Genomic DNA, 26756 nt, shown 5'->3' with positions numbered 1-26756 from the left:
TTGTATTTTTATTAGGGGGGTTTTGCCATGTTGCCCAGGCTGGTCTCGAACTCCTAGGCTCAAACAATCCTCTAGCCTCGGCCTCCCAAAGTGCTGGGATTACAAGTGTGAGCCATCACGGCCCTGGCCTTACTTTTTTATTATTTTATTTATATTTCTTTTTGAGACAGGGTCTCGCTTTGTTGCTCAGGCTGAAGTGCAGTGGCCTGATCACAGCTCACTGCAGCCTTGACCTCCTAGGCTCAAACGATCCTCCTACCTGAGCCTCCTGAGTCGGAGGACACTACAGGTGTGTACCACCATATCTGGCTAATTTAAAAAAATTTTTTGACTCACGCCTGTAATCCCAACACTTTGGGAGGCCAAGGCAGGTGGGTCACCTGAGGTTGGGAGTTCCAGACCAGCCTGACCAACATGGAGAAACCCCATCTCTACTATAAATACAAAATTAGCTGGGCATGGTGGCACATGCCTGTAATCCCAGCTACTTGGGAGGCTGAGGCAGAATTGCTTGAACCTGGGAGGTGGAGGCTGTGGCGAGCCAAGATCATGGCACTGCACTCCAGCCTGGGCAACAAGAATGAAACTCTGTCTCAAAAAAAAAATAAAATAGGCCAGGCGCGGTGGCTCTCGCCTGTAATCCCAGTACTTTGGGAGGCCGAGGTGGGCGGATCATGAGGTCAGGAGACCGAGACCATCCTGGCTAACACGGTGAAACCCAGTCTCTACTAAAAATACAAAAAAACCATTAGCTGGGCATGGTGGCGGGTGCCTGTAGTCCCAGCTACTCAGGAGGCTGAGGCAGGAGAATGGCATAAACCCGGGAGGCGGAGCTTGCAGTGAGGCGAGACTGTACCACTGCACTCCAGCCTGGGCAACAAGAGCGAGACTCCATCTCAAAAAAAAAATAAATAAATAAATAAAATGAAATAAAATAAATAAAATTTAAAAATTAAAAAAAATTTTTTTTGTAGAGATGAGGTCTCCCTATGTTGCCAGGGCTGGCCTCAAACTCCTGGGCTCAAGCGATCCTCTCACTTTGGCCTCCCAAAGTGCTGGGATTGCAGGCATGAGCCACTGGGCCTGGCCTCTCTTCACTTTTGTACTCCTTAGTCTTTTTCTATTGGAAAAATGTTAATGCCTTCTCTGGATCACATCCTATCTCCATGGGATGGAGCTGCTCTAGAATACTGATTATTGGCCTCTTGGGAAGAAAAGGGGCTTTACTTTTTTTTGTTGAGATGGAGTCTCGCTCTGTCGCCCAGACTGGAGTACAGTGGCACAATCTCAGCTCACTGCAATCTCTGCCTCCAGGATCCAAGAGATTCTCCCATCTCAGCTTCCCGAGTAGCTGGGATTACAGGCATGTGCCACCATGTCCAGCTAAGTTTTATATTTTTAGTAGAGACGGGGTTTCACCATGTTGGCCAGGCTGGTCTCGAACTCCTGACCTCAAGTGATCGGCTCGTCTTGGCTTCCCAAAGTGCTGGGTTTCCAGGCATGAGCCACCACAACCAGCCAAAAGGGGGCTTTTCTGAACTCACACTCTCCTTCATCCTGGAGTTGGTGGGTGGCTCACTCCAAGTCCTTCTGTGGCCCTGCTCTGAGGGTCCCAGCTCCAAGGCTGGGGGGGAGGCCTGGATGATCCCAGTATGCTTTTCAGGTTCACTGTCTGCAGGTTCTATTTTACAGACCAGACTGACTGCATAAACCTCACCACACAGTGACATGGATCACATTCACCAAAGACAAAACCACAGAAAATACTGGCATCGATTTGGGTCAACGGGATGATTAGGTCATCGTCAAATGGGGGTACAAGAATACGGTGAAGAGCCACCCACCCGGGTCACCTTCAGAGCGACCTCTGAAGCATCGGGCATTTTAGCCTAGACCCCTGATGTATCCCCCCTGCAGGGAAACATCTGTGAGACCAACCCTGTAGGTCACACCCCCTCAAGCCACTTCTGCCCGGTTCTCTAAAGATCAGCCGGGTGGGACATACCAATGCAGCACATTCTGCAGACACACTCAGAAAGGGGCTCAACTAACTCCAGAAGACCTTTCCAAGTCATCTCTAGGGACCCACAGAGAGTCATCAACTTTTCATTTCATCCAGTATAGGTGATAAAAAAGTTACCATCCTTTAGGATATTTTTATACTAAAAGAAGTAGATAAGACCTAACTCATACAAATAGAATTCCGTCTGTTGCTGCGCCACCCAAAACCAGCCAGATGGATCTTAACCAAATCTACAGGGAATGTCTGGAATAGTCCTCAATAAAATGAATGCTAGGTGGAGTACACAGAACTCCCGTTAGAAGAATGGGGGGCTTTCTGAGGAAGCCATTCTCCAGATCCGCTCAGACAGGTACAGCGAGAGATTTCTACAGCTGCCCATCAGGAGCCAGAGGACTCAAGGAAAAAGGTCACACAGAACCAAGCAAGGCTGGGTGCGGCGGCTCACACCTGTAATCCCAGCACTTTGGGAGGCCGAGGCGGACGGATCACTTGAGGTCAGGAGTTTGAGACCAGCCTGGCCAACATGGCGAAACCCCGTCTCTACTAAAAATACAAAAACTAGTTGGGCATAGTGGCGTGTGCCTGTAGTCTCAGCTATTTTGGAGGCTAAGGTGGGAGAATCGGTTGAACTTGGGAGGTGGAAATTGTGGTGAGCTGAGATAGTCCGCTGCACTCCAGCCTGGGTGACATAGTGAGACCCTGTCTCAAAAAAAAAAAAAAAAGAGCCAGGCAAGCAGAAAGATGACAACAATTATTAACCTCCCGAAAACAAGAGGATGGACAATGCTATGGTTTGAATGTTTGTCCTGGCCAAAACTCATGCTGATTCTCCCACCTCAGCCTCTCAAGTAGCTGGGACTACTGATGTACTCCAGTACTCCCTACTCCCAGTGAAACTTAATCCCCAATGTGCCAGTACTGAGAGATGAGGCTTTTAAGAGGTGACTGGGTCATGAGGACCCTCCCCTCAGGAACTGATTAACCCATTCATGGATTAGTGGGTTAATGGATTAATGAGTTATCATGGGCGTAGAAGTGGTAGTCTTATTTTTTATTACTATTGTTTTTTCAGAGACATGGACTTGCTCTGTCGCCCAGGCTGGAATGCAATGTAATGCAATCACAGCTCACTGCATCCTCGACCTCCCCGGTTCAAGCGATCCTCCCACCTCAGCCTCCCATGTAGCTGGAACCACAGGTGCTCACCACCATACCTGGCTATTATTTTTTGTAGCGACGAAGTCTCACTACGTTGCCCACACTGTTCTTTGAATTTTATCTATCTATTTTTTTTTTTTTTTGAGATGGAGTCTTGCTCTGTCACCAGGCTGGAGTGCAATGGCGCGATCTCAGTTCAATGCAACCTCCGCCTCCTGGATTTAAGCGATTCTCCTGCCTCAGCCTCCCGAGTAGCTGGCACTACAGGCGCATGCTACTACACCCAGTTAATTTTCGTATTTTTAGCAGAGATGGGGTTTCACCATGTTGGCCAGGATGGTCTTTACCTCTTGACCTTGTGATCCACCTGCTTTGGCCTCCCAAAGTGCTGGGATTACAGGCGTGAGCCACTGTGCCCAGCCTCTATCTATCTTTTTGAGACAGGTTCTCGGTCTGTCACCCAGGCTGGAGTGCAGTGGTGTGATCCTGGCCCACTGCAACCTCCACCTCCTGGGCTCAAGTGATACTCCCACCTCAGCATCCTGAGCAGCTGGGACTACAGGCACATGCCCAGCTAGTTTTTGTATCTTTTTTGGTAGAGACAGGGTTTTGCCATGTTTCCCAGGCTGGTCTCAAACTCCTGGGCTCAAGCAATCTGCCCACCTTGTCTCCCAAAGTGCCAGGATTACAGGCGTGAACCACTGCACCCAGCCCACAAATTATTTTTGAGTGTCTACTTCTATCAGGCCCCTACTGTGCACAAGTCAACCCTGGCCCTTCCCCCTTGGTGAAGGATGTCTCCTCCTCTCCAAGAGTCCCTGTCTCCAGCTGATTTTTCTGGCCAATTTCTCTCTGGTCCCTGAGACCTTCCTCCATGGGTCTCCCTGGTTAGTGTCCACAGGGCTCATTCACGCTGGGTGGGGCTTGAGCCTGCCCTGCCAATCCCACCCTCTTTGAGCACAGGCTTCCTGCCTGCCCTCCTGGACTTGGGATTCGTCCACCACATCAGCCTGGGGGCTCCCAGGATGCTGGCCCCCTGGACAGTGGGTCCTGGCTGCAGGGGAGCGACTTACTCCGGGACATGTGGACTGTGGCAAGCCGGCGGTACAGGGCCTTCTGCCGGGGGTCTGGGTGGAAGCCACTCTTGGTGAAGTAAACGTGGATGTAGATGGAGCCGTTCTGCTGGACGCTCTGCAAAAGATGGAAGGTCAGGTGGGCAGGCTGGGCAACTGAGGTGAGGGAAATATTAAAGCCCTGCCTGGCACCCGTCCCCAGCAGTTTCCTCTCCCTCAACTCTCTGGCCATATTACTGAGTACTCAGGGTGGGGCATGTAGCTGGGTGGCAGAGAGGTAAATGCTGGAGTCAGACAGACTCAGACGCCCGCTCTACCTGCCATGGCTGTGTGAGCTCAGCTTTTCTCTGAGCCTCAGGGCCCCACCTAGAGGATGCGGGGTTACCACAGCATTGACCCGAGGGCACCACTGCAGGGACTACCTGGAGCACTGGCACACAGCTCAGTCAATGAGCTCTCGTTAAGCTCACTCAACAGGAAGAAGCAGCTGACCGACATGGAGCTCCTACTATGGGCCAGACCCTACCCTGGGCACTTCAGACAACAGCTTCCTAATCTAATGAGTTAACACACATATAACATGTCAACCTTATACAATGGGTCATGCTACCACCCCATTTTGCAGATGAGACAAACGGGGCTCATGCCAAGGGGTCACATAGTGTGTGGCAAGTACGTAGATGGAAACCCAGTCTGTGGGCTCCTGGGTACTACTCCCTGCTACCTCCAGCTGGCCCCTCTCTGCCCAAGTCTTCCTCATTATCTCATCAAGTCTCCTTGCCCCCCAGGGAAGGGGGACTATTCTCACTTGATCCAGATGAGGAAACTGAGGCTTCGAGAAGGGAGGCAAGTTGTCCAAGGGCACTGGGTGGAGACAAAGGCGAGCGTTGCACCTCTCTGATCCTTGAGCAGAGCTCGAATTCACTTGGCCACATTGTGTTCTCACTCTCCTATCTTTTTTAGAGATGGGGCCTTGCTGTGTTGCCCAGGCTGGAGTGCACTGGCTATTTGCAGTTGCAATCATGGCACACTGCAGTCTTAAACTCCAGGGCTCTAGCCATTCTCCCACCTCAGCCTCCTGAGTAGCTGTGCCTACAGGCACATGCCACTGTGCCCAGCTCTCCTGCCTTTTAAGTCCACTCAGACACCACCCTGAAGCTTTGACTTAGATCCAAGCCCTTGGAAGCAGATGCCCCTGCTGGGCCTGCCAGGCCCTGGTCCTTCCTTGGATCTCGTGGCAAGGCCTGGGGGCTGGGCTTGAGGTCTCTGTGGGAGCCACCTCTCAGTGCAGGTCAGAAAGTCCAGCCAGGTGGGGTGGTTCATGCCTGTAATCCCAGCACTTTGGGAGGCTGAGGTGAGAGGATTGCTTGAGCAGGGGAGTTTGAGACCAGCCTGGGAAACATGTTGAGACGCCATCTCTACAAAAAATTAGCTGGGCATGGTGGTACATGCCTGTTGTCCCAGCTACTTGGGAGGCTGAGGTGAAAGGATTGCTTGAGCCCAGGAGGTTGAGGGTGCAGTGAGCTGTAATTGCGCCACTGCACTTCAGCCTAGGCAACAGAGCAAGACCCCATCTCAAAAAGAAAAGAATGATGGCGGGGGCGCAGTGTCTCACGCCTGTAATCCCAGCACTTTGGGAGACCAAGGTAGGTGTATCACTTGAGATCAGGAGTTCCAAGGCCAGCCTGGCCAACATAGTGAAACCTTGTCTCTACTAAAAAATACAAAAATTAGCTGGGTGTGAGCATGTGTGCCTTAGTCCCAGCTACTCAGGAGGCTGACACATGAGAATCGCTTGAGCCTGGGAGGTGGAAGTAGCAGTGAGCCAAGGTCGCGCCACTGCCCTCCAGACTGGGTGACAGAGCGAGACGCTGTCTCAAAAAAAAAAAAAAAAACAAAAAAACAGAATGATGACTGTGTCCACATTCTGCTTCTAGCCACCCAGACAGAAATAGAACAGAAATGCGCCCCCCACCCCAAAGCTGAGAAGGCCTGCTGGGGAGAAAGGAATGAGGGCAGCTGTCTTGGATTCAGCCGAAGAAGGTCCCAAAGAGAGATGTCCCTTTCACTTGTTCAATACTTGTTGATTCTGCAGCCAGCCCCACATTGGGCAGTGCTGGGGACATGGAATTGATCTAGGCAGCCCCAGCCTTATTATCACAAGGCTCACAGTCCCATGCAGGAGTCCCAGTGAGGCCCCAGAATGGGCTGGGATGGGGAAGCCCAGCAGGTGTGAGAACCCAGAGAGGGTGCTTAACCAAGCCTGAGTGCTCTATGGGTCAGGAGGGCTTCCTGGAGGAGGCTGGATTTGAGCCTAGGGCTGCGAGAGTCCACAGCCATAGAGCCTGAGTCTGAATCTCTCATGCGATGTGGCCTTGGGCAAATCACTTTCCTTCTCTCTGTCTTAGTTTCCTCATATGTTAAATGAGAATAATAACAGTTCCCGCTTCACAGGATTGCCAGTAAGTTTCCATGAGTCAGCCCAGCTTAGTACCCTGCACTTCGCTCAATCAACAGTAACTAATATTGGCCGGGCGCGGTGGCTCACGCTTGTAATCCCAGCACTTTGGGAGGCCGAGGCAGGCGGATCATGAGGTCAGGAGATCGAGACCACAGTGAAACCCCGTCTCTACTAAAAATACAAAAAAAAATTAGCCGGGCGTGGTGGCGGGCGCCTGTAGTCCCAGCTACTCGGAGAGGCTGAGGCAGGAGAATGGCGTAAACCTGGGAGGCGGAGCTTGCAGTGAGCTGAGATCGCACCACTGCACTCCAGCCTGGGCGACAGAGCGAGACTCCGTCTCAAAAAAAAAAAAAAAAAAATAACTAATATTATTTTGAAACGGGGCTGCCTGATAAACTGGTGATAGGCAAACATCCCCAAGGACAATTACTAAACTTCCACGGGTTTGAAGTCGAGAACTGCACAACCTTAGAGGTAAGCTGGGAGGGTCCCAGGCCAATTCCACCCCTATCTACCTTTTTCAGGTAGGGGAAAGTGAAGCCCAGGGACCTCAGGGACTGGCCTGTGGTCACAGACCACGTGAGCCCAGGGAAGGGCCAAGCCTGGAGCCCGAACTCCACACGCTCTCAGCAAGGAGCGGACTGGAGGAAAGGTCCTTCAGTGCCAGTCAAGCAGCCATGGGGCCAGAAGCCAGGAGCTACCCCCACCTGTGGGATGTCGAGCTCAGCAAAGTGCTCGTAGCAGCCGTCTGAGTTCTCGCCGCTAGTCCAGTCGCCATACACAAGATCGTGCTGTTCCCAGAAGAGTGCCGACGTGGCGTTGAAGTCTGTAAAGTGCTCGTGCTCTGAGATGTACACATGCAGGTTCTGTCGAGACGGTAAGGGAACAGAGCTCAGGCCTGCTCTTCAGAGCCTCTGCAGGCTGGCTAAAGAGCTATGGCAGCAGTCAGCACACTCAGAGGAACACTAATTATGGAGGGCAGGGGAGAGGAGAGAGGAAGAGCAGCAGAGAGGACATATTTTCTCTTTTCTCATACCACTATGTTTGTCCTGGTCTGAGACTGTGAAGTCAACGAACAAAGAACACTTGGAGACTGGCCAGCCTTCCAATTAGAACTTAGAGGCAGGAAGGGGTAGGAGCTCCCTGAATGATCTCCTGCCCTCGTGGCTGCTGGGCCTTCCTGGTCAGAGCTCCGCAGGCTTATGGACGCAGCAGTCGAGAGCTACAAAAGCACTGTGAGGCCGGGCGCGGTGGCTCACGCTTGTAATCCCAGCACTTTGGGAGGCCGAGGCGGGCGGATCACGAGGTCAGGAGATCGAGACCACGGTGAAACCCCGTCTCTACTAAAAATACAAAAAAAAATAGCCGGGCGTGGTGGCGGGCGCCTGTAGTCCCAGCTACTTGGAGGCTGAGGCAGGAGAATGGCGTGAACCCGGGAGGCGGAGCTTGCAGTGAGCCGAGATTGCGCCACTGCACTCCAGCCTGGGAGAAGGAGAAAATCCCCGGCTCAAAAAAAAAAAAAAAAAAAAAAAAGCACTGTGAGACACCAGGCACGGTGGCTCACGCCTGTGATCCCAGCACATTGGGAGGCCAAGGCGGGTAGATCACTTGAGGTCAGGAGTTTGAGACCAGCCTGGCCAAAAAGGTGAAACCCTATCTCTACTAAAAATACAAAAAATTAGCTGGACGTGGTGGCACATGCCTGTAATCCCAGCTACTCGTGAGGCTGAGGCAGGAGGATCACTGGAGCCCGGGAGGTGGAGGTTGCAGTGAGCTAAGATTACGCCACAGCACTCTAGCCTGGGCGACAGAGTGAGACTCCATCTCAAAAAAAAAAAACCAAACCAAAAAAAACCACTGTGACCCAACAAGAACTTCCTCCTTTCTCAAGCCCCCATTGGCCATGTTTGCTCAGAAAAGCCTAGACTGACAGGTCTAAATGCTTTTGCTCTGGAGGCTCCCGAAGCCCTGCCCTGCCCGTGCCCAAGCCCACTGTGGAAATGCAGGTCTCCTCTCCTTCCGGGCCCACCTCCCGCCAGCCTCTGCTGGCTCCCTGCCCTCCCCACCTCTTACACTCTCTCCCTTGCACATCTCCCTCTGCAACACTGAAAGGCTGAACATACTTTTGAAATATAACATCCAAAGACCCTGATTTAACCTATTTTAACCAAATGAATTTGCTTTTTCTTTTGGGTGACACAGGTTTCACGTGCTGGGGATGGACCCAGGTGACAGAGGTCTCGTGCTGGGGATGGGCCCAGAGTTCCTCAACTCTGGACCTGTTTTCCTAGACCTGCCAGTGAGCAAGGAGCTGGTCTGTCCCGACTGCTGACATCACTCCTCCACATTCCACCCCTCCACGCCCCATCACCTCCCAAGTCTGCCCTACCACCCGGCAGTTACCATTAAAGTGTCTTTGGGGAACAGGTTGCGGCTGGCGACGCGTGGGGCTCCTCCGGGGCCCGTCTGGTCCTGAGGGGCCGGCCCTCGGCGGAACCAGCTGCTGATGGCCCAGATGATGAAGATCCTGAGGAGAGAAGCAGCAAGGTGGTGAGTCCCCAAGCCTTGGCTCTCCATCATGGACCTGCCTGACTTCCTTCTGACTTAGCACATGCTGGCGCCTGACCTGGGTTTAGTGACCAAGTCAGGGAGGCCCTGAGAAGTTAGTCACAGGGCTGGCAAGAAGATAAGATGTCCCTAAAGACCACATCTGGGGAGGGAGCCCAGATGCCACCGTTTGCCAGTGTGTGGGGGGGAGCTGGCACTGCCCTGGTCTGCATGCAGACCCTTAACTCTAAATCCTCCAGGAGTTCCTGGTGACCACAGGGCTGCAGGGGCTGACTCTTGAAACCTCAGACTGGGAAACCTGCCATCCAGTCCCCTGGGATCCCCCGAGAAGAGACTAAGAATCTGGAACCCCTTCAGTGTGTAGATGGGTGAATTAAAAGAAAAAAGAAAGAAAATAATAATAAACATAAAATTTGTAAAAGAAAGAATCTGGAATCCTAGCACTTCAAAAGCACAGAACCGGGGATGGTTAATGGCTACAAAAAATAGAATGAACGAGGCCAGGCGCGGTGGCTCACGCCTGTAATCCCAGCACTTTGGGAGGCCGAGGCAGGCGGATCACGAAGTCAGGAGATTGAGACCATCCTGGCTAACATGGTGAAACCTCGTCTCTACTACAAAAAAATTAGCTGGGCATGGTGGCGGGCACCTGTAGTCCCAGCTACTCCGGAGGCTGAGGCAGGAGAATGGTGTGAACCTGGGAGGCAGAGGTTGCAGTGAGCCAAGATCACACCACTGCACTCCAGCCTGGGCGACAGAGTGAGACTCCATCTCAAAAAAAAAAAAACCAAACCAAAAAAAACCACTGTGACCCAACAAGAACTTCAGAGCGAGACTCTGTCTCAAAAAAAAAAAAAAAAAAAAAAAAAAAGAATGAATGAGAGCTAATATTTGGTAGCAAAACAGGGCAACTCTAGTCAATAGTAATTTTATTACACATTTTAAAATGACTTAAAAAGTATAGAGGCCAGGCATAGTGGCTCATGCCTGTAACTTCGGGAGGCCGAAGTGGGCAAATCACGAGATCAAGAGATCAAGATCATCATGGCCAACATGGTGAAACCCTGTCTCTACTGAAAATACAAAAATTAGCTGGGCCTGGTGGTGCGTGCCTCTAGTCCCAGCTACTCGGGAGGCTGAGGCAGGAGAATCACTTGAACCCGGGAGGCGGAGGTTGCAGTGAGCCGAGATTGTGCCACTGAACTCCAGCCTTGCAACAGAGTGAGACTCCATCTCAAAAACAAACAAACAAACAAACAAAACGTATAATTGGGTCAGGTGTAGCAGCTCACGCTTGTAATCCCAGCACTTTGGGAAGCTGAGGCAGGCGGACTGCTTGAGCTCAAAAGTTCGAGACCAGCCTGGGCAACATGATGAAATCCCATCTCTACAAAAAATATAAAAATTAGCTGGGCATGGTGGCCCATGCCTGTAGTCCCAGCAACTTGGGGGACTGAGGTGAGAGAGTCACTTGAGCCCTGGAGGTCAAGGCTGCAGTGAGACGTGATTGTGCCACTGCACTCCAGCCTGGGAGATAGAGAGCTTGTCTCAAAAAAAGTAATCAATTAATTAATTAAATTTTTTAAAAAAGAAAAGGAAAAGATCTGAAGGCACAGAAGCTTAGAAAGAGCAACATTTCTGAACTTCAGCAGAATTTTTGGAGAAGCAGATAGTAAGTGATAGGTTAGTTCCAATTTTAGTTAACAGTGGGCTAGGCCGGGCGCGGTGGCTCACGCCTGTAATCCCAGCACTTTGGGAGGCCGAAGCGGGTGGATCATGAGGTCAGGAGATTGAGACCATCCTGGCTAGCACGGTGAAACCCCGTCTCTACTAAAAATAAAAAAAAATTAGCCGGGCGTGGTGGTGGGCACCTATAGTCCCAGCTACTTGGGAGGCTGAGGCAGGAGAATGGTATGAACCCGGGAGGCAGAGCTTGCAGTGAGCCGAGATCGTGCCACTGCACTACAGCCTGGGTGACAGAGCGAGACTCTGTCTCAAAAACAAAACAAAACAAAACAAAACAAAACAAAAACAGTGGGCTAAATTATTCAGACCAACCCTCTTATTGGAAAAAACTAGAAAAGCTTGATAAAAGTAATACACTAAGAAAATATCGGCCGGGCACGGTGGCTCACACCTGTAATCCCAGCACTTTGGGAGGCTGAGGCAGGAGGATCACAAGGTCAGGAGATTGAGACCATCCTGGCTAACACAGTGAAAACCCGTCTCTACTAAAAATACAAAAAATTAGCCAGGCGTGGTGGCGGGCGCCTGTAGTCCCAGCTACTCAGGAGGCTGAGGCAGAAGAATGGCATGAACCTGGGAGGAGGAGCTTGCAGTGAGCCAAGATCGCACCACTGCACTCCAGCCTGGGCGACAGAGTGAGACTCCGTCTCAAAAAAAAAAAAAAAAAGAAAATATCAATATATTTTCTATTTGTAATTATACATATTAATAGAATGAGAATATATGCTGCTCTCATATTCTCATATTTGTTCTCATGCATATAATTTTTATGAAGGTTACATATGAATATATATATAAATAGACAGCTCTGAAGAATGGACATGACTGTAGGTTACCAAACCTTCAGGCAAAAACTGAAGGGAAAGTGGAAATCCTAAACTAGTAAAGGATCGGCCGGGTGCGGTGGCTCACGCCTGTAATCCCAGCACTTTGGGAGGCTGAGGTGGGTGGATCACCTGAGGTCAGGAGTTCGAGACCAGCCTGGCCAACGTGGTGAAACCCAGTCTCTACTAAAAATACAAAAATTAGCCAGGAGTGGTGGCAGGTGCCTGTAATCCCAGCTCTTCGGGAGGTTGGGGCAGGAGAATCGCTTGAACCCAGGAGAAGGAGGCTGCAGTGAACCGAGATCGTGCCATTGCACTCCAGCCTGGGCAACAAGATCAAAAAGTCCATCTCAAAAAAAAAAAAAAAAAATAAGTAAAGGAGGCCTATAAGCTTCTTCATGTGTCTGAGGACATCTGCTAGGTGTTTTGGTGGGTGACAAAAATGCTGGCCTAGGCTGGGCGCGGTGGCTCACACCTGTAACCCCAGCACGGTGGGAGGCTGAGGTAGCTGGATTGCTTGAGCCCAAGAGTTTGAGACCAGCCTGGGCAACACACTGTTTCTATAAAAAATACAAAAATTAGCCAGGCATGGCAGCACACACTATGCCTATAGTCCCAGCTACTCAGGAGGCTGAGCCCAGGAGGTGGAGGCTGCAGTGAACAATGATTGTGCCACTGCACTCCAGCCTGGGCGACAGAGCAAGACCCTGTCTCAAAAAAAAAAAAAAAAAAAAAAAGAAAGAAATGCTAGCCCAGGGCACATACAACATATGAGGTAATCAGAGACCTACCCTACAGGAAACTAAGACCCGGCAAGGCACAAGTCTCCACCCCTAAGGAGGAGGGAACTGGGTGGCCTACCCCTTCCCAGGAGTTGCACACCAGGTATGCAGGGCCAAGTATGGAAGGCCACTCGTGGGATAAGGAGTCACGCAGAGCAGCTCAAGCCCTGAACCTGGTGCAAGGAAACCTAGGACTTGGTAATGTCCCCAGGCAGAAGCAAAGGCAATCCTCTCTGTAGAAAAAAATATGCTCATCCTAGCCCTGAAATTCCTATAAATAACTTTTCAAGTATAACGACTAGAACAAACACAGAAATAAGCCAGACACAAAAGGAAACGACATTATGAGCGAGAATCAGCAGCAACAATAGATACTAAAACCAAAACGAGGCTGGGCGTGGTGGCTTACACCTGTAATTCCAGCACTTTGGGAAGCCAACACTTGAGGTCAGGAGTTTGAGACCAGCCTGGCCAACGTGGTGAAACCCCATCTCTACTAAAAATACAAAAATTAGCCGGGCGTGGTGGCGGGCACCTGTAATCCCAGCTACTTGGGAGGCAGAGGCAAAAGAAGCACTTGAACTTGGGAGGCGGAGGTTGCAGTGAGCCGAGATCATGCCATTGGACTCCAGTCTGGGTAACAGAGTAAGACTCCATCTCAAAAAAAAAAAAAAAAAAAAAAAAGTGTCCTTAAAGAGAAGAAATATTCCTTCTTGATTTATTCTTCTCTCCTGTTGCCTGGAGTGTGGATGTGATGGCTGGATCTTCAGCAGCTGTCTTGGGCTATGAGGATAAAGGGAAAAACCTAGCAATGGTAGAACAAACAGTAAGAAGGAGTCTGGGTCACTGAAGACTGCAGAATCCTAGTCTGCCTCCATCCAGACTGGTATATCAGAGAGAAATGAACCTGTACTGTGTTAATGGAGGTTTCTCAGCTGCATGCAGCCATGTGATTAAATGATTCAAGTACTTATTAATTACAGGTATGATAACCACATAACAGAAGAGGTTACGAACCCAGCATCTAAACTACAATATCTTCATCTGAAGTCCAGGTCTGCTACTTACTGTGACCTCAGTGGTCAACTTCAATGGTTGAAATGGGGATAATAACAGTGCCTACTACTCTCATAGGGTAGTTTATAAGCATTAAACGCATTATATATATATGTTTTATATGGTGTGTATATGTATCTGACACACACACACACGTACCTCAGAATGGAGCCTGGTGCATACCCAATAAGTGATTGAGAAGTGTTAGCTATTACTGTTATTTTAATCATAGGAAAAAGGCATACAAAAAACTCTGGAGCAGAAAAACACTATGGGTGAATTCTAGTGTGAGTGGGGTGCCTCCCTGCTGAGCCCTGATCAGGGGCAAGATCAGGCACAGGAACTTGCCTCTGCCTGTAGAAGCCACAAGGCCCTGGGGTCCAGGGTCTCAGGGGCCACGGTCCAGCTGAGCCATCTGCTACCTCCCCACGAAGTCCCTGATATGCACGGCTGGGGAAGGTCTGGACCTGGCAATCTCTGGGGATACTGATGCCTCCAGCAGAGGTTCTCATTTTAGTAAACACACCAGTGGAGAGTGTAGAAGCAGTGAGGCCCCCAGGCAGCTCTGCCCCTGGCTTAGTGTGTGGCTTGTGGGGATCCTAACCCCTCTAGGCTTCTAGGTCCCCATGTATAAAACAAGGCCAGGCCTTTTTGGATTCCAGATCCCCAGTCCCCTGAAGAACATCTGTGTGTATCCACACGCCCACAGTTCTGTGGACCCTCTCAGAGGGCTCATGGCCACAGCCCCTCATCCATGCACCCAGGCCTGCAGGAGACTGGACCTTTCTAATGCTTCCTGATGTACTTGAGCAAGCAAAGAAAACAGACATTAAATCCTTTCTCCCACCCAAATAGGTATTTTTTATTTTTTTATTTTTTTTATTTTTTTTTTTGAGACGGAGTCTCGCTCTTTCACCCAGGCTGGCGTGCAGTGGCGCGATCTCGGCTCACTGCAGGCTCCGCCCCCCCGGGGTTCACGCGATTCTCCTGCCTCAGCCTCCCGCGTAGCTGGGACTACAGGCGCCCGCCACCTTGCCCGGCTAATTTTTTGTATTTTTAGTAGAGACGGGGTTTCACTGTGTTAGCCAGGATGGTCTCGATCTCCTGACCTCGTGATCCGCCCGCCTCGGCCTCCCAAAGTGCTGGGATTACAGGCTTGAGCCACCGCGCCCGGCCTCCCAAATAGGTATTCTACATTCACAGGTTCAGAACATTTTTAAATATATATGAAAAGACATATAATCAAAACTCTCCCTCCCACCCCATTCCTTTATATACCCAGTTCCTGCTCCACCTCCCACTCCAGGTAACCACATGTGCTCAAAAACACAGACACCACCCGCTATCTAGAAAGGCTATTCCCATATAATCAGCTTCAAGCTACAAGGAGTTCATGGGCCCCTGAAAACAAACCCTGGATCCCATTTTAAGAACTGCAGCCAAGATGGTCTCCGAGCACCCACCTGAACTGATGTTTGATGCTGCCTAGTTCTAAGAAAGGAAATTAGCCTACAGTGTGACTTACATTAAAAATGTCTCTCTGAAGGAAGCTCCCTATGCACTGACGTGGAAAGATTTCGAAGATATAGTTAATGAAAAAAATCAGGGAGCAGAACAGTATGTAAAACAGGCTACCTCTTATGTAAAAATGAAGGAAAAGATAAAAATAATTTTCATGCAGAGCTGCTTGCAGCATGAAAAAAAAGAAGGTGATATGTAAGAAAATCTGAAGTCTTTATGTGGCCATGGGGAGGGGAGGCGAAGTGGAGATGATAAGGGACAGGGGCGCATGACTGAGAAGCGTAGAGCACATGGCAGGAATTTTTGAGGCACACGTCAGTTTTGCAACTTAACAGAGTGGGGAGGTTTCTTTCCTGAAGTTTCTCAGTGTCCTGTGTGACGCTCTTGGAGGACACCAGGCAGGCGGTTCTGCTCTAGTCTAGAATGTGATCAGTGACTACATCAGGGATCATGAGTTTGTTTGTTTGTTTTTTTTTTTTCTGAGACAGAGTTTCACTCTTGTTGCCCAGGCTGGAGTACAATGGCATAATCTCGGCTCACTGCAACCTCCGCCTCCCGGGTTCAAGCGATTCTCCTGCCTCAGCCTCCTGAGTAGTTGGGATTACAGGCATGAGCCACCACGCCCGGCTAATTTGGTATTTTTAGCAGAGATGGGGTTTCTCCATGTTGGTCAGGCTGGTCTGGAACTCCCAACCTCAGGTGATCCACCCACCTTGGCCTCCCAAAGTGCTGGGATTACAGGCGTAAGCCACTGAGGTGTAAACCGGCCTCGTGAGCTTTTTTTTTTTTTTTTTGGCTGTTTCACTATGTATTTCCTAAGGTTTTTGTTTGTTTGAGACACAGTCTCACTCTGTTGCCCAGGCTGGAGTGCAGTAGTATGATCATGGCCCATTGCAGCCTTGACCTCCTGGGCTCAAGTGATCCTCCTTCTTCGGCCTCCCTAATAGCTGGGAGGCTAATAGCCATCACACCCAGCTAATTTTTTAGTTTTTTAAAGAGATGGGGTCGGGATGGGCGCGGTGGCTCACGCCTGTAATCCCAGCACTTTGGGAGCCCGAGGTGGGTGGATCACGAGGTCAGGCGATCGAGACCATCCTGGCTAACATGGTGAAACCCCGTCTCTACAAAAAATACAAAAAATCAGCCAGGCGTGGTGGCACATGCCTGTAGTCCCAGCTACTCGGGAGGCTGAGGCAGGAGAATGGTGTGAACCCTAGAGGTAGAGCTTGCAGTGAGCCAAGATCACGCCACTGCACTCCAGCCTGGGCGACAGAGCAAGATTCCATCTCCCAAAAAAAAAAAAAAGAGAGAGAGAGAGAGAGAGAGAGAGAGATGGGGGTCTTACTGTGTTGCTCAGGCTTTTTTTTTTTTTTTCATGTTGAACAACAAAAGGAATCATGGCCAACGTCGTCTGAGTGTGTGCCAGGTCCTGCACCCCTCAGTTGACATGAATTCTCTTGGAATCATTTTGATGCACCCTGAGCTAACTGTCAAGATTCCTGTCTGTGAAGTGGAAAATGAGGCTCAAGAAGGGTGATCACCTGACCAGGCCACAGAGCTCAGAGGTGGCAGGGCTGAGATGTCAGCAGGGCTGTGCTCTTACACGCTATCTGACACTACCTGGCCCTCGCCTCCTAGCTGTTCTCTATTTTAAACAACTCTATCTGTGAGCATCTATATATAATCCCATTTAGGGCCAATTACAAAAGTGTGTGTTTATGGGATGGCCACCAATACATTACACTTTTTCTTTTCTTTTTTTTTTTTTTGAGTCGGTGTCTCACTCTGTCACCCAGGCTGGAGTGCAGTGGCGGCGATCTCAGCTCACTGCAAGCTCCACCTCCCGGGTTCCTGCCATTCTCCTGCCTCAGCCTCCGGAGTAGCTGGGACTATAGGTGCCTGCCACCACGCCCGGCTAATTTTTCATATTTTTAGTAGAGACGGGGTTTCACCGTGTTAGCCAGGATGGTCTCGATCTCCTAATCTCGTGATCCGCCCGCCTCGGCCTCCCAAAGTGCTGGGATTACAGGCGTGAGCCACCGCGCCCGGCCCACGTTACACTTTTTCATTAGCTTTTTCTTTTCACTTTTCTGTATTGTTTGAACTACTTAATTTTGTAAAACAAACACTCATTATTTATAAGTTAAGGGAAACCAGTAATAAGATTTTATGGAAGAGATAAGTAGCTGCCCCCCATAACCACTCTCCTCTTCTTCCTCAGTAATAGAAGCCCTGCTTTCCAGCAGGGTGCTCAATTTCCCAGATTAAAGACCACATTTCCCAGCCTCCCGTGCAGCTGGCCGTGGCCATGTGAAGACATTCTAGCCAAGGGAATGATTTTTATTTTTATTTTTTGAGACGGAGTCTCGCTCTGTTGCCTGGGCTGGAGTGCAGTGGCATGACCTGGGCTCACTGTAAGCTCTGCCTCCTGGGTTCACGTCATTCTCTTGCCTCAGCCTCCCAAGTAGCTGGGACTACAGGCGTCCGCCACCACATCTGGCTAATTTTTTTGTATTTTCAGTAGAGACGGGGTTTCACTGTGTTAGCCAGGATGGTCTCGATCTCCTGACCTCGTGATCCACCCGCCTTGGCCTCCCAAAGTGCTGGGATTACAGGTGTGAGCCACCGCGCCCAGCCATGATTGTTTTAGTTTTATTTTTTATTTTTTTTTTGAGACTGAGTCTCGCTCTGTCATCAGGCTTGAGTGCAGTGGCACGATCTTGGCTCACTGCAACCTCCACCTCCCAGGTTCAAGCAATTCTCCTGCCTCAGCCTCCCGAGTAGCTGGGACTACAGGCGTGTGCCACCACACCCAGCTAATTTTTGTAGTTTTAGTAGAGATGGAGTTTCACCATGTTGGCCAGCATGGTCTCGATCTCTTGACCTCATGATCCACCTGCCTTGGTCTCCCAAAGTGCTGGCATTACAGGCGTGAGCCACCGCACCTGGCAGCATGATTGTTTTAAACATCTCTGCTGTGCAATTCCTTCTATCTCATAAGTAGGGGAGCTGATTGCCTAATTGTATGGTGTGGTCTCTTATTTTGCTAAAATACATCTCCAAAAAGAAAAAAATAATAAAAGGAGTATCTGTTTTGCAGAGGAGTAAACAAAGGCTCAGAGCAAAGAAAGTGACTGTCACCAGGTCTAGGCAGGAAGGATAGAACACAGTGCCAAGCATATTCCCCCGCTACCACCCAGCATCTCCCCAGGGCCTCAAACAGAAGCTAGGCTTTGAAAAAACAGGCCCTGGGGTCCCACTGCCCAGGAATAGCATGTGAACCCACAGGTAAAAGGGTCACCACCAGGCAGTCACAGAAGGACAAATGCTATCTGATTCCACATACAGGAGCTAACTAGAGTAGTGAAAGAGAGACAGGAAATAGAAAAGTGGCTGCCAGGTGTTGCAAGGAGGAAGAAATGGGGAGCTGGTGTCTGATGGGTGTGGAATTTCAGTTTGGGAAGAGGAAATTCTTGGGATGGATAATGGTGATGGGGGCACAACAGTGGAGATGTACTTAATGCCACAGGACAACATATTTAAAAATAGTTAAAATGGGCCAAGTGTGGTGGCTCACGCCTGTAATCCCAGGACTTTAGGATGCTGAGGCGGGTGGATCACCTCAGGTCAGGAGTTCAAGACCAGCCTGGCCAACACAGCAAAACCCCATCTCTACTAAAAATACAAAAATTAGCCAGGCGTGGTGGCGGGTGCCTGTAGTCCCAGCTACTCAGGTGGCTGAGGCAGAAGAATCACTTGAACCCAGGAGGCAGAGACTGCAGTGAGCCGAGATTGCGCTACTGCACTCCAGCCTGGGCGACAGAGGGAGACTGTCTCAAAAATAAATAAATAAATAAACTAAAATAAAAATAAGAAAATTTCCAAGGCTCAAGTGATCCTCCTACCTCAGCCTCTTGAGTAGCTGAGACTACAGGTACGTGTCACCATACCTGGCTTTTTTTTTTTTTTTTTTTTTTTTTTTTTTTTTTTGAGACGGAATTCACTCTTGTTGCCCAGGCTGGAGTGCAATGGCACTATCTTGGCTCACCGCAACCTCCGCCTCCCAGGTTCAAGCGCTTCTCCTGCCTCAGCCTCCCAAGTAGCTGGGATTACAGGCATGTACCACCATGCCTGGCTAATTTTGTATTTTTAGTAGAGACGGGGTTTCTCCATATTGGTCAGGCTGGTCTTGAACTCCCGACCTCAGGTGATCCGCCCACCTCGGCCTCCCAAAGTGCTGGGATTACAGGCGTGAGCCACCGCGCCCGGCCTTTTTTTTTTTTTTTTTTTGAGATGGAGTCTCACTCTGTCCCCAGACTGGAATGCCGTGGCACAATCTCGGCTCACCGCAACCTCTGCCTCCCGGGTTCAAACGATTCTCCTGCCCTCAGCCTCCTGAGTAGCTGGGACTACAGGCACGTGCCACCACGCTCAGCTAATTTTTGTATTTTTTTTGGTTTTTTATTTTTTTTGAGATGGAGTCTTTCTCTGTTGCCCAGGCTGGAATGCAGTGGCGCGATCTCAGCTCACTGCAAGCTCCGCCTCCGGGGTTCACGCCATTCTCCTGCCTCGGCCTCCGGAATTTTTGTATTTTTAGTAAAGATGGGGTGTCACTATGTTGGCCAGGATGGTCTTGATCTCTTGACCTCGTGATCCACCCGCCTCGGCCTCCCAAAGTGCTGGAATTACAGGCGTGAGCCACTGTGCCCAACCAGATTTTTTTATTTTTAGTAGAGACAGGGTCTTACTATGTTGCCCAGGCTGGTCTCAAACTCCTGGGCTCAAGCGATCCTTCCAACCTGGCCTCCCAAAATGCTGGGATTATGAGGGTGAGTCATTGTGGCCGGCCCAGATAGGGTTTGTAAAAAAGTAAGGTTCAGTGAGGTCATTATGGTGGGTACTAAGCCAGTATGACTAGTGTCCCCATAAGAGGAGCTTAGGACACAGACACACACAGAGGAAAGACCACATGAAGACACAGGGAGAAGACGGCCTTCTGCAAGCCCAGGAGAGAAGCCACAGAAGAAACTGCCCCTGCCCACAGCTGGATCCTGGACTTCCAGTCTTCAGAATTGTAAGACAATGAATTTCCATATTTTAGTTGTTTAAGCTACTCTGTCTATATTACTTGTTCTAAGGGCCCTAGCAAACTACTTCAGTATTTTTTGTGTTTTTATTTTTTTACAAATCAGGTAGCACCCCCAAACCAGAACAGGTTCAGGGAGACTCCCTACTTCAGTGTTTTTTTCGGCCTCCCAAAGTGGAGTGCAAGGGTGAGCCACCGCGCCCGGCCTTCAGTGTTTTCACCAGATAAAAAGTTTAGAAAAATTCCATCATCAAAAAAAAGCATCTCTACCATATAGTAATGATCACCATCCTCAGCTGATCAGCTGATTTTTTCTTTCTTCCTTATTTTTATTTGAATGTTTTCGGTGAACAAACCCAAGTCCCATCTGCTCACCTAAACAGCACACCTTTGATGACCTGCCAGGCATTGGGTGCCGGCTGGGCCGGTGGGTTCTGAGGCTGGGTCTCCGCTGGTGGGTCCCTCCCGATGCTGCCATTGCTGGTCACCTGTGGGGGACAGAGGCCAGGGTAAGGAGGGAGAATAGACACGAGGGCTGTCTTAGACACCATCACGCACGAAGGCCAGGCACAGGCTGGGCAAAGAGTGGGTGCTTATCAATAACTGGAGAATGAATCAGTGAGAACACCTGGGAAGATGCAGTCCTCTTCTTTTAGGAGGAAAACACTCACAGAGCACCTCAGTGACCTAGAGACAGTGGTGACCTGAAGAGTCTTTTGCTGTCCTCCTGGGGTTCAACAGCCGGGTGCGGGAGACAGATTCATCTCTAGACAGTGACTGTCCAGAATGGGGCTGGAATGCAGGAGCCCCGAGAGGCACCTGGTCCAGCCTAGGGGTCGGGGCAACTTCCTGGAGAAGGGGGCACTGGAGCTGAGACCTAAAACACAGCAAGTTGGTGGCACAAAGGAGGAAGTGAGAGAAGCAGCAGGTGCAGAAACAGAAGATTAGAGGCACAGTCTGATTCTGATGATTGTCCACTGTTCCTTGGGGCTGGAGCCAGGATGCAAGGAGGTGGCTACTGGCGACAACAACAGGAGTCTTATGGCAGGTGCCAGATTCTTCAAGGCTGGGGCTTAGCTGAAAGAACCTTCCCTGGGCAAACCATTCCTGAGGCCCCCTCTGTGCCCAATCCCGCCCTCCAAGGGCCCCTGGTCCAGCAAGTGAGACAGACACAGAAAAACACAACCAGACTATCAGCCGCTACCATAAGCCACGGTCACAAGACATGTCTGTGACGGCACACAGCACACTCATCCTGAAGCCAAAACTATGACCAGCTCCATCCGGCTGCTGAGCAAAGGGAGGCTCAGAGAGGCGAAGCCACATGTCTGGTCACTCAGGAAGGACCGCAGAAGCAGAATGACAGAAGGGAAGGGGGGCAGGCAAGGGAGCCAGGCACGGCTTCCCAGAGGAGGGCTCTTCACTCAGACACAGAAGGTCACAATCAGAGACTCTCTGAATGCCGGGTTTGGAAGGGGATGTTCTGCTCACCCTTCATGCAGTCCTGTTCTCATTCGCCCCTCCTCCCAGCTGTCCCCTCAGCTATCAGCCTTCAAGAGGCAGGACCAGGGCTGTCACGGTCACGGTTAGCTCAAGAGCACCAGTGGCACAGAGCAGGGGTGTGATAAACACCTGTGTAGCCACTGCTGCCTGAAGGGCTCGCCCTGGACGCTCAGGTCGCCCAAACCCACTTCCCTCTGAGGCTCCAGTGTCTGGCCCTCCCCTCCACAGCCCCTAGTCCGCTCCTCTGCAATGTTTTCTCCATTCACCTTACCCATCAGATAGCAAATGTCCCAGGAGCATGGTTAGAGGGGCCACATTTGTTAAATGTGTCACTTGTCACCTCCTGTCCCTTTCATCAGCAAGAGCTCTTTCCTGTAATCTCCCAAAGCATAGGACACCATTGGAGGGGCTCCAGGGTCAAACGGACCTCAGCTATAGTCCTGGTCCCACCGTTCTTGGCTGTGACACCTTGGGCACATCACTTCACCTCTCTGACCTGTAGACCAGGTTGTGAAAATACTGGAACATTTGAGACAGAAATTTGGGCCCTGCTTGCCCAGAGCTGGGGATCTAGAAGGAAACACACTAGAATGGTAAACAGGATAATTAAAACATGGAAAACAAGCCGGGGGAAGTGACAGCAACTGAGTTGGGAACAGGGATCCACTGTGGAGTGGGTGGTCAGAGGCCTCCCTGAGGAGCTCCCTTTGACGTCTGGGTCATCTGGGTGAGACCCTTGGGCTGAGACAGAGGAAGCCACATTCTGATGAGGAGATCTATGGGGCGGGGGTCGGCTGGGGAAGCAAAATCAGACAGGCACAAGGCCCCCTCTTCAAGGCCAGCCTATCTATTGGTAAATTTGTGGGCCCCAGTATGGGTTTCAATGGGTCTGAGCTGATTCGGGGTCAAGAAAGGACACTTGATGCCAGGCCAGGATTTGAAGCTACATCTGGCTGACTCCCAGGTCTCGCCTCTTACCCGTTAGTGATGGGCAATCTGGCTGGGAACCTTCCCACGGAAAGGCAAGTTAAAACCACAATGAGATGTCACTTCACACCTATTAGGATGGCTATCAGCAGAAAGACAGACAATCACAAGTGCTGGCAGGGATGTGGAAAAACAGGAACCCTCATACACTGCTAGGGGGGAAAGTAAAAGTACAGCTACTTCGGAAAATACGGCAGTTATTGAACAAGTCATATGTGCACCTACTACACAATCCAGCAAACTCATCCTGAATGGCTACCCAGGAGGCAGAAAACATGCAGCCAGACTGGGCGCAGTGGCCTATAATCCCAGAACTTCAGGAGGCCAAGGCAGGAAGACTGCTTGAGCCCAGGAGTTCAAGACCAGCCTGGGCAACACAGCAAGACCCCATCTCTATAAAAAATACAAAAATTAGCCAAGTGTGGTGGTGCATGCCTGTGGTCCCAGCTACTCCGGAGGCTGAGATGGGAGCATCAATTGAGCCTTGGAGAATGAGGCTACAGCGAACCAGGATCACACCACTGTACTCCAGCCTAGGCGACAGAGCATGACTCTGTCTCAAAAACAAACAGTGGCTGGGTGTGGTGGCTAATGCCTATAATCCTAGCACTTTGGAAGGCCAAGGCAGGAGGATCCCTTGAGCCCAGGAGTTCGAGACCAGCCTGGGCAACACAGGGAGACCCTGTCTCTCTTACTTAGACAAAAAAAAAAAAAAAAAAAAATACGCCCACAGAAAAGCTTGTACATGAATGTTCATAGCAGCATTATTGGCAATAGACAAAAACTACAAACAATCCAGATATCCTTCAAGGACTGAAAGAATAAACTGTGTCAAGTCTGCGGACTACTACTCAGCAGTGAAAAGGAACAACTGAAACTATGTACTTTAGGATTTCCCAAAGGCCAAATTTCCCTGATCCTAGGTTGTAAAAAATAAAATAAAAAGGAACAACTGCAGATCTACGTAACAACATGAACCTCAAACCCATTATGCCCAATGAAAGAAGCTGGACACAAAAGACTGGATGTTGTTTAGATCCTTGTTTAAGAAATTTTTAGAAAATTACAGAGATAGCACCTCTGTGGCTGCCTAGGGCTGGGAGCAGCGGAGACTGCAAAAGGGAACTTTTGGAGGGGACAGAAGCTTTCTCAGACCAGACTGTGGTGATGGCTGCACCACACAACTACATATGGACCAGGAGCCAATGAACTCTATCCTGACAACAGGTGAACGTTATACCATCTAAATTATACTACAAGGCTGGGCGTCGTGGCTCACGCCTGAAATCCCAGCACTTTCGGAGGCCGAGGTGGGCAGATCGCCTGAGGTCAGGAGTTCAAGACCACCCTGGCCAACCTGGTGAAACCCTGTCTCTACTAAAAATACAAAAATTAGCTGGGTGTGGTGGCAGGTGCTTGTAATCCCAGCTACTTGAGAGGCTGAGGTAGGAGAATTGCCTGAACCCAGGAGACGGAGGTTGCAGTGAGCCAAGATTGTGGTGAGAAAGCGAGACTCCGTTTCAGAAAAAAAAAAAAAAAAAAAAAAGAGTCACTCTTTTCAGCTCCTATTTCCCTCAGAGTAAAGGCCAAGTCCTCCCTATGGCCTCCAAAGCTTGGCATAATCTGCATCTGTCCCCAGCCACCCCTCTCCCCTCACCCGCTCCAGCCTCCTCGCCCTTCCTTCATCACACCAGGCACCTCCCACTTCAGGGCCTTCGCACTGGCTGTTCCTTTGCCTGAAAAGCTTTTCCCTCGTGTATCTTTGGGACTCCCTCTCTCACTTCCCTCAGGTCTTGTTCAAGCGTCACCTCCTCAGAGAGGCCTTCCTAGACTACCCTATTTAATTGCAACTCTTCTAGCCACCCCTCACTTCCTATCCCCATCCCAGCTTTATTTCTGTCCATGGTACGCAGAGCCATCTGAACTGCTGTTTTTCTTATCTCGTTCACTGTGTGTCCCTGTCTGTGCTTCCCCTATAAATTCAGCTCCAACTAGAACATAAGGGTAAGGGCCTTCAAGAGGGCAGCACCTATTTTGTTCACAGCTGTATCTCCAGCATCAGCACAAGGCCTAACATGTACTAGACTCAATTCACATTCACTGAAGGAATGAATGGCAAAGCTGTGGGTTCTGAGTTCCTGGCTATAGGAGCAGGCTGGCTAAAGCAGCAGACTGGGCCGAGGGTCTGCCCACTGTGCACTAGGCCCTGGGCATGGGAGAAGGGTGGCAGTGGCTGTGGACACATCAGTGACTAAGACACAGTTCCTGCTCTTGGATCTGCACGTCCACACACACACAATCCCCAGCAACATCTGCTAAGGGTCCAAGAAGTAGCTGAGACCACCAGGGCTAGGCAAGAGCAGGAGGAAGTTAGGTTTTGCGGCATGTCTTCACTGATTACCTGGATCCACTATGGGCATCAGGGAATTCCACCTCAGCCCAGCCTCTGTTTCAGGATCCACTCATTCCACAAACACTGAGTACCTCCTCTGTGCCTGGCCCTGAGCTGAGTGGTGCTAAGGAAGCAGTGGTGATCAAGGCAGTCCTGGCTCTGCCCTCCTGGGGTTCCCAGTCCCCAGACAGTGAAACCCAGTAGGGCAGGACTGGGACAGGACAGCCAGTCAAAGAGGGCTTTCTGCAGGAGGGGACATATGAAATCTGTAGGACTAATACACATCAACTAGTTAAAGAGGGGAGAGACCTGTGCATAGACTATGAGGAAAGAGACTGAGAGGCAATACAAGAGGTTTAGAAATAAAACAGGTTCAGAGCAGCGGATCCCCTTTAGCGCAGTGGTTCACACGCAGGGCTGACTTTGCCCCCCTGCTCTTGGAATATTTGGCAATGTCTGGAGACATATATGGTTGTCACGACTGGGGAGGGGCGTGGATGCTACTGACATCTAGTGCGTAGAGGCCAGGGATGCTGCTAAACATCCTAAAATGCACAGGGCAGCCCCCCAAACAAAGCATTGTCCAATTCAAAATGTTGATAGTGCCGAGCTCGAGAAATCCTAGTCTAGTCTGAAGAAAAGAGTCGGATCGTGCAAGGCTGTGATTTATTAAAGAATTTGTACTTTGTCCTAAAGGCAACGGGGTAAGTCTTGATAGTCTTTAAGCAGAGTTGGTACAAGAGAAGATCAGAGTGCCATCTGGAAGCTCAGGGCAATCAGAACAACCTGGGCCCTGGTCTCTCAAGCCACCATCGATCCAATAATCAAAAGAAACCCAGAGGGGAAACGACCTCCTTTCAGCAAGACTGGGAAACCCTTGAAGACAGGAACTGAGCCTTCATTCCAGCACTAACTCAACAAACATTTCCTGAGCTGTCCCTGAGGCCAGGCCCTGGTTGAAAATGCTGAAAAGATTCAGAGCAGATAGAGTGGGCTCTATCACACAAATTTCATCCAGGTGTCCTCCCCAGGTGATACTACTTGCTCTTTCTCTGGGATCCCCCAGTCCCTGACACAGACTTTTGTCACCAACCTAATCATTCAGGATTATAAGTTTGCCGGCCGGGCGCGGTGGCTCATGCCTGTAATCCTAGCTCTCAGGGAGGCAAGAGGCGGGAGGACAGCTTGAGCCCAGGAGTTCGAGACCTGCCTGGGCAATACAGCGAGACCCCCGTTCTCCAGAAAAAGGAAAAAAAAAAAAAGACAAGGATTATAACAGTTTGTTTACATGTCAGTCTCCTCTCCTCGTCCCCTGACAGCAGGGATATGGCTGGCCCTCCTGTCCAACCTCTGCATTTAACACGGGAGAAATAAAGGCCTAAAGAGGGAAAGGAACTTGCCCAAGGTCATACAGAGAGTCAGCTTCATTCTCCCCTCTCAACCCGCACTCCTTTCCCCTGAGCTGCCTCCCACATGTCAGTGACATCCCAGTAGGTGGGTCGACAGCACCTTGATATCTCCATCTATTCCCCAAATGCCTGAACGGTAGCTGCCTGAAATGGTATGCTCTGCAGTG

General features: G+C 50.2%; 1 protein-coding gene across 3 annotated transcripts in view; it reads right to left on the bottom strand.

Annotated features, from left to right (window-relative positions):
- Positions 1–26756, bottom strand: part of CLPTM1 (CLPTM1 regulator of GABA type A receptor forward trafficking) — a 40559-nt gene that overhangs the window by 11543 nt on the left and 2260 nt on the right. For all 3 annotated transcript variants that reach the window (XM_058428669.1, XM_032176443.2, XM_032176444.2), the window contains exons 2-5: positions 20674–20786; positions 9119–9242; positions 7423–7581; positions 4255–4372 (exon numbers count right to left, since the gene is read on the bottom strand). In XM_058428669.1, coding sequence (XP_058284652.1) covers positions 4255–4372; positions 7423–7581; positions 9119–9242; positions 20674–20786 — 514 coding nt within the window. The remainder of the gene's footprint in view (positions 1–4254; positions 4373–7422; positions 7582–9118; positions 9243–20673; positions 20787–26756) is intronic.

The sequence above is a fragment of the Hylobates moloch genome, unplaced genomic scaffold (assembly GCF_009828535.3).
Source record: "Hylobates moloch isolate HMO894 unplaced genomic scaffold, HMol_V3 SCAFFOLD_15, whole genome shotgun sequence".
Classification (NCBI taxonomy): domain Eukaryota; kingdom Metazoa; phylum Chordata; class Mammalia; order Primates; family Hylobatidae; genus Hylobates; species Hylobates moloch.
The sequence above is the reverse complement of the archived record's forward strand: the minus strand, read 5'-3'. Positions and strand labels throughout refer to the sequence as shown.